This window comes from Plectrocnemia conspersa, unplaced genomic scaffold, assembly GCF_051122295.1.
Source record: "Plectrocnemia conspersa isolate PC_06_02 unplaced genomic scaffold, ASM5112229v1 ptg000012l, whole genome shotgun sequence".
Lineage (NCBI taxonomy): Eukaryota > Metazoa > Arthropoda > Insecta > Trichoptera > Polycentropodidae > Plectrocnemia > Plectrocnemia conspersa.
The window spans coordinates 9,469,825-9,490,344 of NW_028277176.1; the positions used below are offsets into that span (position 1 = coordinate 9,469,825).

Consider the following 20,520-nt stretch of genomic DNA (forward strand, 5'->3'; position numbering starts at 1 on the left):
ATTCAAGTTTCCTGTGTTGTCAATACTGTAAATCAAACAGCTGTTGATAATCACGCGTGCTAAAAGTGCCAAATGTTAATTTGCAACAACATTACGAAATAGATCGCATGAATTTTAAAGAAACTGGAAGCGTTGGAGATATGTGCATCATCGTGGAACCCATTCAGCCAAGAATATTGCTGCTATAAGGGAAAGTGTGACCGAAAACTCGAAATTGTCGATTCGTCGGCGTTCTCAGCTTATGGGATTTTGTTATGGCTCCCTTTGACTCATTCTTAACTTGCACCTACACCAGTGGCGTAGCTATGGGGGGGCGGAGGGGGCGGGCCGCCCCGGGCGGCACTTGCTTGGGGGCGGCATATTCGCGATGGGATCGTCTAGTGTGGTTCTTAACCCTGAATACACTAAAACATATATAAATCCACGAATAACAAGAGCTTAATAATAACCAATTTATTATTTTAAGAAATGCTGATTTTATGACCATGCAAAAATTATATGGGGGGGGGGCGGCAATTTCAAGGATCGCCCTGGGCGGCACATACTCTAGCTACGCCACTGACCTACACCCATATAAAATTCACATAACACAAGAACTGAAGCCCAGAGATTAAACAGCGAAGAACTTATGCAGATTGGGTGTTAGAGTAGCAGAAAGTTGGTATTGAATTTTCAAAGAAAAATTTATTTTCTGGTAAGGCACATTTCCGTCTCATTGAGTATGTTAAAAATAAAAATTGCTGCATATGGGACGAGGAAAATCCTCATGTGATTCACGAGAGACCATTACATTCCCAAAAAATTGTCTGTCCATCTGCAAGTCATTAGTTGACAGTATGCCAAAAAGGGTTGCAGCTGCAGCTTAAAGCTGTAAAGGGCGAATCTACAAAATAATAAAAATAAGCTTAAAATAAACATGTAAACAACCTTAATCGTTTTTTTATTTATATTTTCACGATTTTTTAAAGATATAACACATTTATTGCGGTGCCTCATTATTATGGCCAAGGCTGTACATATATTTTTTTTTATTATTACATATATTATTTTAAATTGTAACCCATATTTTTGTAACTGTTTTTGTGGTGTGCACATCTCTAGTTGACTTGACAGTTGCTAGGTTAGATTTCCAAGTTAAGTTTTATTTCAAAATAAAATAATAAAATGGCCGATTTAGAAGACAATAAGAACGACGTATTAGACACTTTAAACTTCCTAGATCTAAACGAGGAATTAATAGACGTAAAAATAGAAGCTGTGATGAAAAAGGACGTCAGCAATATGCAACTTAGAATTCTTCTTTGTTTGGTTAAGTACAAACATATGATATCAATGCAGGAAGATACCGACTGTGATAATGAAACGATCGTAAACTTTCTACTTCGGCAATTAATGATAAACAACACGGAAGATAAGTTGAACCAATTATTAAAGCTCCTTTCTTTGTCCCTGGAACTGAATAAAGAAAATTTATTGTACAAGATAGAACATATATTGCAACAAGTCTTATCCGAATTGACGCTAAATAGAAAATCGTTCACTAGCGAGGATGTGAATCAGAATATGCATTATTTAAAAATAATCGATTGTTTGTGTAAAACGTGCATTAAAAACTCACTACAGCCCAATAATATATTTATAAAAAATGAAATGTTCAGTTTGCTCAGTTGTCAGGAGAAGACTGTAAATCTACATCTTTTTTCGAATACAATTCCAAATATAATCGAATGTTTCAATGAATATGGAATATTGAATGATATTTATGATAAAGTGGCAGAAAGCGATAGTTTACATTTTAACAATGTATTGAGTCTATGCTCTTTGTCCAATTATTATTTTCCTACTGAAAAATACAAAGCTAAGATACAATCTTCGATTGTGAAAGATGTTAAATTTTGGAAGAAAATACAAGAGGGATTATTTGGTAATGACGATTCAACCAGAAAGTGTTGCAACTATCTCGTTAAGCGAGTAATTGATTATGTGCTTCAAAATAATGTCAATATTGCAGTTCTTGATAATGAAAGCAACATTCCATATTTTATTTACGATAATGAAGATAGATCTTCATTTAAAAGTACATGGCATGATTTATTTGTCATCATAGAATCGATCGAAGAAAAGCAATTTAATTTAGTGGATTCGGCTCTAGATCTATTGCCGAATATTACAATTCTTCACCCGTCTTGGTACCACTATATTTTAAAAAGAACTCTCGTCCACGAATCTAATGGCGTTATGAGAAAATCTTTGGCTATTGCTTTAAAATATGACAATCAATATCACTTATTTTTTTATAATCACTTATTGATAGCTATGAATAAAATATTTCTTTATGAAAATTTTTTCAAACCTCAAAATAAATTAATGTCACTGTTTGTTTTGTTCCTGTCCAAGGGAAAAAACTTTGAATTTGTTATAAGGAATTTGAAGGACGAATCGTTATCGCCAATTCCTCGATTTTTCATGGTTTACATGATAATGAAAGCTTCGCAAAATATTAAAATTAATAACACATATCAAGACATATCGGACGCTATTTTTGGAGAAAATGGTTTCAAATTCAACAATTGGTTCATCGAAAACGGGACTCAATGTTGTCTTTTGAATTTTTATATCAAAAACAAGTCTTTAACTCCACGACTAAATGATTTTGCGATAATATTTGCAAAATTTTCTCCAAATATACTATGCAGACATAGCAAAGTATGGAGAGACACAAGTGACGTTATTAAAAATACATTCATCACATGCGATTCTCGATCGATCCTCAATGAAATAACATCTCTACACGATGGAAAAAATATGAGATTAATCATAAAGATGCTCGTCATGTTTATTGATGCATCACTAATTAAAATAGATGATTTTATCACTTTGACAAATTCTAAAATTGCAGAATTAAAGGATTGCGATAAAAGGGTATATGCAAACGCACAACGAAATGAATTTGATGAATGTTTCTTATTCATAGTGAATTGCTTAATAGAAATTAAATCAAATGTTAAAGATGATTATTTATATGATACGTTTGTGTCTAATTTAAGCGATCGCTGTTATTCAATTATAAGTTATTTAATAATGAAATTGAATAACGTATCTATTAATGAATATTACATTATGTGTGATATTTCACATGGATTTAAAGAATTGATGAAAGACGATCGTATTTCTCTACAAATATATTTAAATGTGAGTCCAATTACTGCCATTATGGCGGCAATCATGAACATGAGTAATAAAGATCATATACAAAAATGTTTTTCCGTCAAGTTATTATCAGAAATGACAATGTTTATACACAAAAGTGACTATTTTGATCAAATAAAGTCGATAGAAATAATCAACTCCCATTACAATATTATTGGAGCGTATTTATTCTTAAAAACTGATGATAGTGATGGAATATACCAATTGAAAGGGAATGTAATGTCTTGTTATAATGAAGCAATTTGTAAAATCCTTCACTGCTATTATTCAAAAAAGATTAATTGGGATAACAGTGAAATATTGGGCTTTGAAGGAAATGTTGCGGATTTTTTAGAAAGAGGTGGTTGTTTATTGTGGACCATTAAATTGTTGATTATATTAGTACCCAAATTGATGGTTGAAAATCTGTGGGATAAGATTCGTTCTTTGTTGAATAGAGCTTGGAAGGAAATTTTGCAAGTAAAGAAAAACGAACAGTTCAGGAAATGCATTGATAAATTTGTAAAAGTATTGTTCAACAAAGCCGTGCTTGATAATAATGGAATGACTAATATCATAGAAGATTGTAGCATGAAAATATTAGAATTGGGAGAAACGGCTCCGTTTTCAATCTACCTAATGATGAGACAGATTCGTTTGCATTACAAAAGCTACAATATGAGGCCATTGCTCAATGTGTTGTTTGAGTCGTTGACTTTTGGCAATGTTTTAAGGAAGGATCAAAGGTATATAATTTTTTTAAATATATTAGATTACTTGTTATATTAATGATAATTTTATTTACAGAATAGAATATGATATTTGTGCATTTATGGAATCTGATAAAGATATTTTTTCATCCAATGATCTTTTAGAAGGGTAAGATTATTTTTTTATAAGAATTTTGTCAGAGTTAAAATAACTAGATTTTTATGTATAATTTAATCATCATGTATCAAGCGCATAGTCTCGGTTGGAAGAGCTTGAAATTCAACTTTAAAGAATTCAATATGCACTATTTGCTATAGTATATCATAATTAATTATAAAAATACAATTAAATTATGTTAAATAATATCAAAAAAACTAGTGAAACAATTTAAATTAGTGTAATATTCTACATAGAAATCTTATCTTTGTGGCAAATATATTTTAGTGATTAAAATTTGTAATGTTAATTAATTAATAATATTTTTACAGCAATCTTAATCGGCTTGATCAAATCAGAGTGATTGGTTTAGAGATATTTATAAACAAAAACAGTGATTTGCAGATTGAAATGATGCACATGTTGATGAATAAAATTAATTCAATATGCAAACCTAAACAGCGCTATCATGCTAATTCGCTAAACCACCGATTATTACTGAGAGCATTGCAATGCATGTTATTAAATTATAAATTGACTAAATGTACCGAAGATATATTCCAAATCATTGAATGGTGTGTGAGTTTGTTGAATAATCAACCACATCATCATAGCATAAAGATATTATTAGAATGGCTGATCGTTCTCCATTTATTTAAATTGGTAAATATTATAACATTGCATGTATCGAAGTGGTCCAAGATTAATTCTTTTTTTTATTTTAGAATTTATCGCTGGAAGAGGCAATAAGAACTTTTAGGATGGATCAGATGCCTCAAATGTCTCAGTTTATGATAATATATCTTTTCGTGAAGCGCCAGATTTATTGGCAAAAGTTCAACGATGTCAAGACTGAAAGTCTATTGAAAAATATCGACTTTGCCGTCGAAATGTATCTTCCGTTCACGATGGGTCAAATTTTCAACATTCGCTTGCACGCTCAGTATTTAATAGTACAACTTTTTGAAGCACTCGAGCATCATGAAAGTATAAAGAAATATGAGATTTTTAACAAGATAATATCTGCCAATTTTGAAATGTGTTCTGAAGAGAAAAATTTGAAGAAGATCCGTGATGACTTTTATATAAATAAATTCGATGTGATTGAAAACTTAAACGTTGAAAGTATATTTTTGCACATTCCTCGGCTAACCGGAGTGGTAAAAGATGAATGGGTAGGGGATGTAAAATTTTTGGACGGATTAATATCTGAAAAAAAGATTACACACGAATTTGATTTATCAAATTTATCTATATCAGTGATGCATTCAAATGAAAATTACATAGACGATTCTGTACAACTGAATAATAGTGGCAGTATACAGAAAAAATTTGTCCCTTGGAAACATATGTTGGCAGATATCGGGATAAATCTGAAAGAAACCGAGGTTTTTAAGGAACTTATAATTATTTTTTAAGACATATTGTGTTATAAATAATGTACTTTTACAGATAAAAGATGACAAATCTAATTTAATAGTCGTAGCATCCCTAATAGACCGTATACCAAACTTGGGAGGTTTATGTCGCACTTGCGAAGTGTTCGGAGTAAAACAATATGTCATAAACAGCTTAAAGCTTATCCAAGACGTACAATTCCAGAAGTTAAGGTAAATAAATACAATTTAATAAATCTGATATTATATGTATACATAATTTTTACTAAATAATTAGTGTATCATCGGAACGTTGGGTTGACATTGCCGAGGTTCAACCAGGTCAAAATTTAAAACATTATCTAATGGATATGAAAACAAAAGGATATTCTATAATTGGCGCTGAACAGTCTTCTTCTAGCGTCTTACTCAACAAATTTTCTTTTCCTTCAAACTCACTCCTTGTTTTGGGGTATAAATTATTTTATTTTTTTGGTATATAGTTTACCAAATTTATTTATTAATTTGTGTTTATATGTTTTAGCCATGAAAAAGAAGGAATATCTCCCGATCTTTTGAACGTATTGGATTATTGTGTCGAAATTCCTCAGCAAGGTTTGGTTAGATCGTTGAACGTTCATGTTACAGCATCGATTTTCATATGGGAATACGCTAGACAACACGCCAAATAATATTATTTGTCTGAATAATTATTTTATTAAAGTAATTGTGTAAAAATTATATATAAGATAATATTTACAAAATAATACTCATTAGTTTGCATTTTTCCTATATATAGTCAAATTTCTTGCATTTTACTAGTGTATATTTAGTTTACATTGATCTATTTTATAGATTTTATCTTATATAATAAATCTCAACAATGATATCATAATCGAGAGATAAATACATAAGTAGTGTAATTAAAATTATAATGTATTCGTAATATATAATTAAATTTAAATGTAAAATTCTTATCTTAAAAAATAATGATTGTATTTCATAAACACACTGACATAAGTTTATAATGTGCCAAATCAATAAATATTTAAAAACAGCAACATATTTTTTATCATAAAAACATTACTGACACATGAACTTCTTAAAAACTTATAAAAATATCTTTTAGATGCGTTGAAAAAAATTTTTTTTTTGCAGAATATTGAAATAGTATTTTGATATATAATACATACATTTGCATTAAAAAAATAGAAAAGGTAATTTATATAGAAATATGGTCATATTATTATTTCCAAATTTTGTCATAGGTCTCAAAAATATGTTATAAATTGCAATTTTAAATATATGTATGTATAAGTAGGATCAATTATTCATATATTTTTTAACATAAATGTAATTATTACTTTTTCCAGTTTAATTTACAATCCAAAATATTTTTTTTATATATTTAAAATGTTCTAATCTAAGCGGCTTCCATAAATGATGTCACCGGTTTTTAGTGAATTTTTCATCCCACTCCACCATATGTCAAGATTTCATTGAGTCAGACTCCCGTTTGTTTCACACTTTCACAATTCCGCTAACCCTCCCCCTAAACCTGTGACATAATTTATAGAAGCCGCTTAAGTATTGTCGTTTATTTATTTTTTAAATATTTATATAATTTGTGTTCATCGATAAAGTTATTAAATATAAGGAGCTGCAATAAGTTGTCAAAGAATAAAAGTTACATTTATTGTATACATGTACATTTTTACAAAAAATATATATTCAAAATGACACTACATAAAATAATTTGGTGGATGAGGGTGACAGGTGGCAATTACACACAGATTAAGCCTGCAGTAGTATTTTTATTTAAAATTATGGGGGTCGATTTACATTTAGATTTGTTATGGCCAAAACTGGTCGGCACTTGAGTAGCACTGGCGTGACATTGATTCTCTTCAATGGCAATCTTCAGGAGATTCGGACGCGCGACCCGTACTTGTAAATAATGTAAACAACTCATACCATCAATAAAATATGTATACTTGGCAATTTAGAATGTAAGATGTTCCATCATCGGCAGTTTCCCAAATTTGATATGAACTATAAATAATGAAAATTTGTTATTACTGCTTTTATAATAAATATTAATTTTAAATATGAAAAGTACTTACTTTGTAACTTGCAACAATCTTCGTCTGATTCCGATTCGAACATATCAATCACATCTTCGTTATCCGAGAGAAATTCTACACCTTCCGATTCATCGGAATCATTATATCTTTCAGCAATCGCTATAAATATTTGTGGGGCATGTTTATACATAGAACTTGGCGGCACATGGGTAGCACTGGCGTAACGGTTTTTCTCGACAACCCTCGGCTACACTATTATTGGAGCGTATTTATTTTTAAAAAGTCATGATAGTGATGGAATATACCAATTGAAAGGGAATATAATGTCTTGTTATAATGAAGCAATTTGTAAAATCCTTCACTGCTATTATTCAAAAAAGATTAATTGGGATAACAGTGAAATATTGGGCTTTGAAGGAAATGTTGCTGATTTTTTAGAAAGAGGTGGTTGTTTATTGTGGACCATTAAATTGTTGATTATATTAGTACCCAACTCACGTTGAGCGCTCCAGGTTCGTGTGTGACCGGATGAGGATCAATCGTGTGGCATCTAGCGCATTCGCGCATACACTTCTCCACTTCTCGGCGTGTTATAGTGCGGTCCACCATCCGGGCAAGTTGCAGGCTGCGATCTACGCCAAAGTGGCGCAGCTCGTGCAGATCCTTAACGGAGGCATCACAGACTGTCTCACTCGTTCTCTCTATCGAGCTCTTCTTCACGCGCGTCAGCGCATCCGCTTTGTTCTTTTCTGATGCGACGTGGTAGACGGCCACCTTTAATCCGTACTCGTCGAAGAGCTCTCGCAGCACGCCTATTCGTCTCTTCACCAGCATCTCCGCTGCACCGGATGCTTTCGCTCTCGATCCCGCTCCGCAGGCCGACCGCAGCCAACTCACAACGGTTGCCGAATCTGTCATGATGTCCAGTCGCTGGACTTCCCATTTTATGGCGAGATTTACACCCCTCACGACCGCATCTAACTCCGCAACGTTAATTTGGCTCGCGTCAGTCGGCCTCCTCAACCATGCTGCGTCTTCGATAATTTCTCCACCTACTTCAAGCGCGACGCCAAACGCATTGGAGCTCGCGTCACACCAAATTTTGGCGTAGGCCGTGTTCACTACGCCCCACGGTCCTCGCACCGGGTCCTCCTTACGCACGCGCTCCACAATCTTGCCAAGCATACGACATTACCTCTTGCCGATCGCGTCTTCTCAAGCCTCCCCTTCGCACGCTCTTTTGACGTAACTACATGCCACTCGTAGCCAGTTGCCTACTGGATAGTGGACAACCAGCCTCTCGCATATAGAGAACAATTCTCGCCTGGTCATCGAATGTCCTCCCTCTACATCTGGCACTATGTTTCCCCGCCTGAACTGCAGCCGTCCGCTTCTGTCTCTCTCGATGTGGAGTCCCAGCGCTCGCCCTCCTCCCAGGCTCTCGGTAGGTTCGGCCTTAAGGCCGTACGCATTAAGAAGCGCCTCAACTTTGCTCAAAGGAGTCAAAGACGCCCACGCCACTTGGAAGACTTCATGATGTAGATATCAGGAGGGCGTGTGGTGTTATGGCCAAGACGGTGTAGGGGCGACGCGCACGCGGACGGCAGTTCAGTTAGTCGGGGACCGCGGGAGTGAGAGGTCCCGTTACAGGTTCCAAATCAATCCAATTGACAGGTTGCAACCTGTTAAAACGGTCACACCTCCATATTGTCGTAAATGGCCGTGGCAGCAAAACCTTGGTGAACACTAAGCCTTCTTCGAGCTGATTGTGCGGACCTATTTATATGTGTATTTATTTTATTATGGCCAAATACTTAGTGGGCTCTGGTGACACTTGCGTAATGGTGGCACATTAGCTTAGTGAACTTTTACGAATAAACAACGGCCGGTGCTGCTTCGTCCACTGTTCACTTTTATTTATAACATGCGAACTAAACTATATTTCAATAAAATACTACTACAGCGGCTCAATCTGTGTCGAATTAGTATCCGTCACCATCCGTCTGCCAAACAGAGCAGCCGACCTAAAAGATAAGCTAAAATAGCTTATGATTCTAGTGTATTTATAACTAGTTTTTATTCTAATCGAAGTACATTTCTTTATACTCCGTAATAAATTTGTATTATAAATACAGTAAAGTATTTTTTTAAATGTGTCTAATTCAGTTACTAATAGAAGAGGTTGAGTGGTTTGTTTCATTATTTTATATTTTTTCCCCTTTTTATGTACCTATATTATACTATGTATCGTTTTTACTCTACATTGACGCATTGGGTAAGCAATTAGGTCACGATGGTCTGAATTTAAATAAATTATTAAAAATAAAATTATTGCGTACAATGACTATTTCAAAAATCGGAGAAATGGTCTTTGTATGTAATGTACATTGAGATAATGTTAGTCAAATTTTTATTAAGCAAAAAATAAGTTTTTTGATATAACTTTCATAAAAATCTTATATATGAGTATATTTTTACGAATATTTTTTATTTAGCAATTAGCCGTTTAAATATATAGGAGAAATAAATAAATCCGCGTATTTATTATTATTAACGTGTTCTTATGCTAAATAATTAAAAAAAATAGAGAAATAATTTTTAGATTATGTATTTATAATATTAATAAAAAGTATTGCGAACACGAGTTCTAATTTTGTTTATATGAATAATAAAATATGTAATATATTAAAATATTTCAAATAAATAAATGGCAACCTAAAAAATATTACAGAAGCGAAAGAAATAATAAATATGTGTTTAAAAATAAATTTGTTTACCAGAGTGAACGTTGGCGAACACTTTGGGTTCGCGAACATACCTAGTGTATATCGGTGTCGGAGCAAAACAGCTGATGCTGGAAAAAACAAACAGCCAGGGTTCGTGAAGCTGAGCGTCTGCGGCGGCATGGAGCCAGACAGGACGAGCATGGAGCCGGATCCCCACGAGGGCACGTCAGCCGAGCCGCGGAGCGGTAATTCGATTCTTAAATTGCGTTTCAGTTTTGCTCCATTCTACCCCGGGAGCCGTCATCCGTCATCCGCGTCTTGTTTTTACCACCGCAAACCACATTTTATTGACAAACTGTCAAATTCGAATCGTTCGTCTTATTCGCTACGTTCAATTTATGTATAAACAAATTAAAAATATCTTAGGCCTTCATTATGAAGCTTTAATCGTTATCTTATTTTATTTTTTGTTTATTTTTAACTTGATACACACTTTCTTCATAAAATATTACTTATTAACTATTTACTTAATGATTTTATTCACTTTTAATCTTAACGATGTTTAATATTTTAGGATTTCATAACAGAAAGGCATTAATGATTACATGCTAGAGAAATTCATATCCCTTAGCACTCGTAATATGCGTTTGATGCACTTTATTTATTGCAAATCTTTCGTTTCAACGTGACTTGACAGGCGTTAACCCGACGCGTTACAGCGAGGTGAACACAAAAAGTCATTTTATGATTTATAAACTATTAGTACAGCTTATAATCAATAGATCTACACTTAGCTCGATTTTATTTTATGATTGATTGGAATACCACCAATATCACTGGAATAAACTACTGGTCTATTGTGCTGTAGATGGAATGCTATAGATACATCTTGTTATCTGAATCATACTTTTTCTGTAACTGTATTTAAATCAGATAAACAGTTTGCAGTTGCTCTTTGGTTTTTTTTAATACGTTTATTTAAATAATATAAATACTTTTACAAACATACTAATTATATACAATATATTGTAGTTGATATTCAATTATTTACTTATGTATAAACTAGTTTATAATTCTGTTTCAGATAATAATACAACAGAGTCAGTCGACCACGATGATAACGTCGATAGCGGTATATGCGTTGAAAAGTCAGATAGTGGTAGCAGCGACGTTCCCATGCCGTCCGTAGAAGACGGAGAAAGGGTGGAGATGGAAGCAACGAGTAGCAATCAGCTATCTGATGAAATTAGGATACCAAACAGAACTCGTCGTTCGACTAGACATTATCGTTCGAGGCTGTGGTCGTCTGATATGAATGACACTTCGGATAGCAACGACGATACAGGCTTGGATTCGGACGACGATTCAAATCCTCAAACATCACTCTCTTCGAGCAGGTTCAATTGATTTTTATTTTGACGTTTCATTTTTGAAACATTTATATTATTATATTATATTTTACTTTTTTTTAGCAATGACGATGAGAGTAATTCAAGCATAGAGGGAAATTACGGCAATTGGTCAGACGATTCTGATTTTAACATTGATGAAAATGAAACCCCGACAGTTTTATTGAAGCGAAAACCTGATCACGAGTGGAACGTGCTACGAGGTTAATATTTATATTTTAATTATATCTTGTTTCGAAAAGTACCAGATCTTATATATTTAGTTTAAAATTAAGTTTTTGATTTATTGTTGGTAAATAAAATAGGAATGGACTATTAATTATGAGTTGAATGTTTTAGAATTAAAGAGACGAGAAATGGGATTGACTCTACGTGCTGGATTAAATGGCAAATCTGACACTGTATTCGAGCATAGGTTTTATGGATCGTTACATTGTGTGGAGCGGTTAGAACTCATGTACAAGCTGAACAAACACAAAGGATGTGTCAACTCGATTAATTTTCATCCTGAAGGTTTGTATAGCTATATGGTAGGCCGATTTGTTGTATTTATTTATTAATCATTTTTTAATTAGGCAATCTACTCGTATCTGGATCTGATGATTTGAACCTTGTTATATGGGATTGGACCACAAATACATGTCGCCGTGTCGTTAAAACCGATCACAAGTCAAACATTTTTCAAAGTAAATTTCTGTATCTCAACGCTGCTAGTCAACTAAATATTGTATCATGTGCAAGAGACGGACAGGTAATAAATAGTAATGTATTTTTATTCGATCCGATTCCATTGCAGTTCTACAACGGATGTTGTTTCAGGTTCTGTTAACGCAAGTGCCGACATGCGGGGGCCCTCCTATCAAAAGAAAGCTCGCTGAACATTCAAAATCCGCCCATAAGCTTTACACTAATCCGGCAGAGCCTCATGTTATAGTGTCAGCTGGTGAAGACGCTCAAGTGATACTCTCGGATGTGAGGCAAGAAAAAGCAAATAGGTAAGACATTGCTGTAAAAGAACTGAATTGTAAAATCCAGTTTTTGAACGTCTATTATTTTGGTAAAAGTTATATATTTTTTCGGTGCTATTTTTAGAAATATCATATAAATACGCTTTACTGTAGTCTTAAAATATTCTTAACATACTTTTATTAAACGCAGACAAACAAAAATAACCAAATATAGGTCAACGTTGGGTCACAAGATTAGGCATTATTTTATTGATTTTGGTTTCCATGACACTACTAGTTGTTATCATTGGAGATCATTTCTTACTGCTCAATTTATTTAAAGCTGTGTTAGACAACTTTCTTCTTTAAAATATAACATAAACAATCTAATGAATTTAGGTCTAGTGACTGTATATGCCATCCAAACCCACCATTAATTTTTTTTTTCAAATTGAAGTTGTGTGGACCATATTTGAAAACATTTTTCAAAAGGAATCTATGAGTGTATTCTTAAATTGAGTTTTATAATGTTTCCACTCCATTGTACGACAGTGAGATGTTCTTTTTAGGTTCTTCAATACATATGTAGAGTAACAGTTTTTTAGTCATTAAAACTTAATAAAGTTTCGGGACTGTGATGGTGACGAGTGTATTGATGATACAAGTTGTTTACATTGTTACAAAGGGGCGTGAGCGCGACGGCACATGTCCGAACCCAATCAAGCTTGCCAGTCAAGAGACAATATCGTCTCGCCAATGCTACTCAATTGCCAACCAGTTTTGGCCATAACAAATCTAAAACGACCCCCATAAAAGTAATCTTAAAAACTTATTTTGCCATTTCAATTTAATAGTTAAATTAAGTTGAATTCCTAATATTTAGTTATACAAAGAAGGGCAAGTTCAAATTTATCTCAAAGTTTGATTCGTTGGACCAAATGGCTGTAACTAAATCTTCAAGTGTCTTGTTTTGATGTTGTCAAATGCCACGATTTATAGGTAGCTTTGCAATCTCTGTTTACAAAGATGTATTTCATCGGTTTCTAAGGAACTCACAATTGGACAATAGATATTCGTTTTCTTCCAATTTCTGGTCTAAGCTTTTTCTGTATTCACTGTTACAAACAATTTAATTGTCTACCGAAATTTGAAAAATATTTATAAAATAACCCTTTATTGCCAAAGTCCGAAATATAAGCTTTTGCTACTTTTGCAAGAAATGGTGAAAAAAAGTTCCAACGTTATCATTGATAAAATAATCAGATACATTTTTAATGGCCTTTAAGGTATTTACTTTGGGGATAAATATATGTATTATATATAGATTTTTAGAAAGTAATTTCAAAATGTTTAGCAACCAAAGGGTTAAATAGTGACAAATGAAAACGATTATTTATGAAAAAATGGTTATTTTTTATTAATCAGTAAATAATACAAAGCTACAAATTTGTTTGTATCATATCTAAATAAAGGATAATCCTACCTCAGTTTCTGAATTTAAAAAAAAATATCTTCGGATTTTTTTTATTAATCAAACATTTGCTGTATTTCAATAATTATATAAAGAATAATATCAATTAAATTGCTTCCTCGGCACCTTTTTCAGCAGCCGATCCTTTCGTCGTAATTTTCGATGACTTTCTCGTACATTTCAGGCGATATCTCGGTTATAACTTGGCGAATGTTGGTTTTTAGGTGCTCTGTCGTTTCAGTTCTATCGGCGTCGACACGATTCTTACTGTAACCCCACAAAAAATCCAACAGCGTTAAATCGCATGATCTAGACAAGCCAGTTGACATCACCAAAACGTAAAATAATGCAACCTGGGAACTTTATATGCAAAACATCCAACATTGCACCTAATGTGTGGCAAGTTGCGTCATCTTAATAGAACCACATGCCTTCCACATTTATCTTCGATTTCGTGCCATAAATGCGCCTATAGCTCTCACCATTGGCTGTTACAGTCTGAGCTTCATCGTTTTCAAAAAAGTAAGTCCTAATGACACCGCCCGACCACAAAGCACACCTAACAGTCACTTTTTGGCTTCTCATGAATCACATGAGGATTTTTCTCGCCCCATATGTGGCAATTTTGCTTATTAACATATCCAAAAAGGTGGAAATGTGCCTCATCAGAGAAGAAAATTTTCTTTGGAAAATCAGTATCAACTTCCTGCCGCTCTAATACCCAATCTGTATAAATTCTTCGCTGCCCATGGTCTCAATTCATGGTTTCGATTCTTTTGTAATCTTGTATAAGATTATATTTTGTAACAATAAATGAAATTTAAAAGAAAACTTGAGATTTTTAATGCAATAATATCATCAATATATTATATATATAATCAATGTTAAAACATCACCGATATTTTCTCGTCCCGGTTTTTGAAACGTGAATCCAGAGAGTCGGGATTATAAAAATTAGAAAAGGACCCACTACTGTCGTCTTGTGAAATATTTATCCTTTAAATTTATCATGGCAGAATTTATACAAAGTAATCAATTCAAATAAAATTGTATGTTATATGAGCTTCTTGAAAAAAAATCTGCAACTACAGCCATTAAGAACATTTGTTATGTAGTAGGTGATATATTAGACAACTAAAAATGTCAAAGATGATTCTGAAAACAAAACAAAAGAAGTCGAATAGATTTGCAACATGACAATGCGCACCCCTATCTGGCGAAATTGATTTGATAAAATCAAGGGACTAGGTTGGAAGGTTTTATTTCATCCATCTTATTCTCCAGACTTTGCTCTTTCCGACTACCATTTATCGATGAAACATTTTCTTAATAAAATATTTAAAAAAAATCAAAATGCAGACAATGTGAAAAAGGTACTATAGGAATATTTTAAATCAAAACCTTCAGCATTTTATAAAAATGTATTTTAAAAATTGACCGAGAAGTATATTATATCCTTAGATAGATATATTATTCTGGATCATTGAGAAAAACATTTGAGAATGATTTTTGTTACATGAAAAAAAAAATCGGATACACCTCATATTTTGGTCAAATTATGCACTTAACAATTTTTATTTATTTTTAAGTTTAGTCCATTATTATGACCAAAGCTGTACATAAGTTATATTTAACAAAGGCATCTCCAAAACTACAGTATATTTGCTTACTTTTTTACCCTATTTTATGTATCAAACAATAATCAAAAAATAAATAATGTACAATGATTTTATTACACTACATTCAAGAATAAGTAAATATAACATGATACTAGAGTCTAGACATCACAATTATCGTGATTTTTATATGCGACTCATATTACTATTCTAATGAATTAAAAAATATATTTTTCAGATTGTTTGTAGTTCGGAATTCAAAATCCAAAGTTCCTCTGTACAGCGTGGCTGGACACCCGCTGGACATGAACGAAATGTGCGTAGCTGGAAGAGATCGTTCCGTAATGTTGTACGATAGACGTAAAACAGGAACCAACGTTAAACCAGTACGGAAGTTATGTCCCAACTTTTTCCGCACTGTCAACAAAGTAACAAAAATTTTAGTCATTGTTTTTATAGTTAATATTCTTCTATTAAAATGATTTTTTACAGCCAAGTGATGATAATGATACAACGAAGAAACAAGCTAAAATCTGTTGCGCGGCTTATGTAACATGCGCCGTTTATAATTACGACGGTTCAGAGATTTTAGCGTCTTACAACGATGATGACATATATTTATTCGATACTAAAGACGGGTTAGTAAAATAATGTTATGACATACTCGGTTGTGTCTCTACGGTTTGTCTTATCGATCAATGTATTTTAGCGATCCTGACGATAACGTACATGGCTTTACCCATTTTTATTCCGGCCATCGCAATAGCGCAACATTTAAAGGTGTATCGTTTTTTGGACCACAAAGCGAGTTTGTCGTTTCTGGGTCTGATTGTGCGAATATTTATATATGGGAAAAAAAATCGCAGGCCATTGTGCAGTGGATGATGGGAGACGAAGGCGGGGTGGTATGTTTTATAAAATGTCTGTACTTTTTTGGTGAAGTGAGCATTTTATCTTATTATATTAATTTTCAGGTCAATTGTATTGAATGTCATCCACGTTTTCCGGTACTTGCTACCAGCGGTCTCGATACTGATGTCAAAATTTGGGTTCCTTCTAATGAAACAAGTTCTACTTTGCCTGGTCTGCGAGAGGTGACGATTGTTTCATCATATTCATATTAATATTTACTGTGTTATGAACAAGTTATATGCTTTCTTTAGACTGTGATAAAGAACTCGCGTGATCGTCAGAAACTTCCGTTGTTCAACTTTATGCCGACCATATACAGCATATTTCAAAGGGAGTCAGAGATAATAGCCGAAAGGAATTCGGATAGCGATTCTCAACAAGAAGAACGCTTCGATCATAACACGTGCAGAGCCTTTTGAGTTTTGGATAGGAGTTCATAATAAGAGTGGGAGTACAATGTATATAGTTAATGTAACACGATTGTTAAAGTTTTTGTTGAAAATATTAGATTTGTCACGATAATCATGTTATAATATTATATACCTTGTTGACGCAGGAATAGGCTGAAATGCTGTGTATAAATTGATGGCTTTCTGTTTTGTTTGTTGAACAATTCAATGGTTCAGAATTAATTCATGTATATTTTACAGTGGAAACTGAATTTAGATTTATGATTTTTTTAGGTTATTATTTTCAGTATCGACATAATTCTACTGATTTTTTTATGCAGTCAAGACATAGGTATTAACTAGTAAAATTTACCCATTTTCGCGCTATCCGTGGACAGGTAGGTTTTTCTAATATCAAATTGCATCTCCAATATGATATGAATTAAATTTGTTGCCAATGTTTTTGTCTATAAATAAAATATTTGTAATTTTTTATCAAATTGTGAAACATGGGGTGTAATGATTGAATATTTTTAAAGCACATATCGCGGAAGGTGAATTTTAAGGTCACTTAATATTAAAAACTTTTCGGTACAAAATATAGAAAATTATGTTCCACTGTATAATAAATACAATATTTTTTTGTTAGACATCAATAAATACCAAAGGAAGTTAAATGAATATCTTTTGGTTTAATATACCATGTTGCGTGTACCTCATAAAGTATGTTTATCTAATGCTTTTTTTTAATTATGTACATAGATAAAACCTGCGTAATGAGTTTTGTGAATATGTTTTATCGGATATAAAAAAAGAAACTAATATGTCATCAGAATTAAACGTTTCATGGAGAAAAAGTTGGAATAATGTAAACTTTATGAGAATAATTCTTAGGATAATATTCTTTGATTTCTTAGAGTATCTTAAGCAATTTTATACCATGTCATTATAGCAAATTTGGAGATTTTTTAACTTTAATTGTAAGACCAAGGGAAGAAATTAAAAATTTATATTTAATGACAAAATTAATCATATTAAAATATTCGTTGAATAAGGCAAATATTTAATCCGATTCTGATAGAATTATTATTTTCTGCTGCTCTTTTTATTTATCTTGATCTTCTCCTTTTTTTATCAATTGAAACATAAAATCTTCTCAACTATTCTCTGTAGTTACAATTTTTGGATTGTGTGAAATGTAGGTTAATTTTTCTGCTCTTTAAGTCGTTAATCTGTGGTGTTTTTGTTGAGTGGGTTTACTAGGTAATTTATTTGTAAAAGTCGGCTACTCTGCTTGTTTTTGAGCTATCAGATCTAAGCATTATTGTCCATTTAACAACGGGGTTTAATTCATATGAATTCTGAACCCGCAATAAAAATACATTGCTGCATTTTTAGTATGTTTGCATTTGTATAGCAAGGAACTTTTTATATTTTACGTCAAAATGGAACCTCTTCTAAATACCACTGCCAATTTTTATATTAACTTTACAAAAAAGTAATGTGAATCAAATATTCGTTAACTATAACTAGTTCTACTAGTAAATGGTCATGGATTTCTAATGTTTTATCAATAATATTGTTAAAACGATTTAGATTCTTCTCAGAGATTCTAAAAGGTCTGGTATATAACATTTTCTCCTGACGTTCTTCAATTCTGATTTTTTACGGTAGTAAATGTAAATTATCTTTTGATTATGTTTCATCAATGATTATATTTTGATTTGGAGTTTTCGCTCGGTGTTTAGGATACTTGTGGACATAAATTATATTAGGTTTTGATTTTATAGAATGAGATGAATAAAATGTTACATTAAGCAAGGAATAAACACAGATTAAATAATTAAAATGTAATTATTTTATGTAAAGAATATTTGTTTTAATAAATTATTCAAAGATCTCTCGAATTATAAATTTTATATAATCAATTGAACATAAAGGATAAAAAATAACAATAGGTGTATTTAATCATATAAATATCTTAGAATATTCCCAAAGCTTGCGCTAATCCTACGTAAACATACAAAGTTACACTTCCGAAGACCACGGAAGATAGGGTTTTGATCATAAGTCCGACCCAAGGTCCAGTGGCCATAACCGATATGATGGTCTCTAAAATAAGTCCTTTGTAAGGTGTTAACATCAGCATTGTTACTACCACCGGGACTAGTTTTTTGTTAAGATCATGTCTTCCCCATAGCCAGACCAAAGTAACGGTCGTGATGTGTTGAACCAATAGAATATTAGACTCTAAACATTTTTGAATATATTTCCAATCGAATTCTGCGCCTCTAGCTCCGAACCATAAGAGAAGAGCTCTCGTCAATATCACCTGAAATATAAATTAATTAATTATCTTATAAAAATTACAATAACAGATATAGATATGACAATTACCTCAGCACTCGCCCAACCGATACCAGCTGTGAGTACTTTTGAATGACCCTTTCCTGGAATGCGAGCCAGAACAATATACATTCCAACAAGATCGGCTATGTCGACTGTTGATTTAAAGAATTCCTAAAAGAAAGCTATTTAGTATACGTAATACGTTTACATGTTAAATAACGACTCACGTTTATGAAACCAGCTCCACTGTTGATAGTTTCGCTATCTGTGTCAGGGAAAAATGTTGCCAAAACGAGCATTTTACAAAGTTGGGTGAACACGTATATTCCTCCAGCCGATATACATTTCCAAAAGGCACCATATTCAGATCTATAAGATGTTTTAACGTGTGATGGGCATAATCTAATTAGTTAGACATAACCTCACTTTTCAATTTATACTTACAGTCCAGAATATTTATAGGCCATCCAATACGGCACGTAAACTAATGCTAGGCAGTTACCAAAGTGGTATAAAGTCATGATTTATGTTATAATAATCTATTTTAAGCGATATAACACCGGCAGTTGATCGAAAGGAGCCAATCTTTGATAAGATTTGACAGCTAAGAATATGGACTTTGGTCTTAACGCGATGAAAAACGGGCATGGTATTACAATAAAATTTTATAATAATGAATTTTTAGATGAAAGTAATCACTATAAATGATTTATTTGTTTTTAAAATTACACATGTAAAATTACACATTATAAGCAATTTTATTTTAAAGTATTTTAAAAAATAATACTTCACATATTGGTGTGTTTTTATATATATATTATAAAATAAATATGTTATATAATTTAGATGTAATTTTATATATACATTTATACATTTAATTGATTTTTAATTGTTACTTTTGTAATAATTAACTTTACATTTCAGTTTATTTTAATAGTGTATTTATTAATTTAATAACAAATATTTTATTTTATATATATTATTAAAAACTACTTTAAATAAATATGTATTTGTAATAAAAATTTATATGTATATTTTTTATTTAATTGAAATTAAAAATATTTATTATAGTAAAATAAAAATTAGTGATAATTGTAACTAATAAAATGTCATTATAAAATATATTATCCGTTCCTAATTATTTATAGCAAAATATACATGTATCAGTTTATATACTTGCAAAAA

At 32.2% G+C, this 20,520-nt stretch overlaps 3 protein-coding genes across 3 annotated transcripts; 2 read left to right on the forward strand and 1 right to left on the reverse strand.

Moving 5' to 3' along the window:
• The first annotated feature begins 1,091 nt into the window (after positions 1–1,091).
• On the forward strand, positions 1,092–6,493 carry LOC148228147 (uncharacterized). The gene is made up of 7 exons (XM_088199555.1): positions 1,092–3,935; positions 3,997–4,068; positions 4,389–4,719; positions 4,782–5,444; positions 5,509–5,666; positions 5,731–5,904; positions 5,977–6,493. Exons 1-7 carry the CDS (start codon positions 1,165–1,167, stop codon positions 6,122–6,124), a joined length of 4,317 nt encoding a protein of 1,438 aa, XP_088055681.1. The 5' UTR covers positions 1,092–1,164; the 3' UTR covers positions 6,125–6,493.
• Positions 6,494–8,851: 2,358 nt separating this feature from the next.
• On the forward strand, positions 8,852–18,886 carry LOC148228148 (DDB1- and CUL4-associated factor 8). The gene is made up of 12 exons (XM_088200186.1): positions 8,852–9,054; positions 10,297–10,487; positions 11,327–11,639; positions 11,715–11,854; positions 11,991–12,164; positions 12,227–12,402; positions 12,471–12,646; positions 15,924–16,113; positions 16,178–16,323; positions 16,395–16,590; positions 16,660–16,779; positions 16,849–18,886. The coding sequence occupies exons 1-12, from the start codon at positions 8,852–8,854 to the stop codon at positions 17,014–17,016; spliced, it is 2,193 nt and encodes a 730-aa protein (XP_088056312.1). The 3' UTR covers positions 17,017–18,886.
• On the reverse strand, positions 18,844–19,984 carry LOC148228149 (BOS complex subunit TMEM147). Its single transcript, XM_088199542.1, has 4 exons — positions 19,780–19,984; positions 19,563–19,704; positions 19,384–19,506; positions 18,844–19,318 (listed from the first exon to the last, which is right to left on the reverse strand). Exons 1-4 carry the CDS (start codon positions 19,854–19,856, stop codon positions 18,968–18,970), a joined length of 693 nt encoding a protein of 230 aa, XP_088055668.1. The 5' UTR covers positions 19,857–19,984; the 3' UTR covers positions 18,844–18,967.
• Between the last annotated feature and the right edge of the window lie 536 nt (positions 19,985–20,520).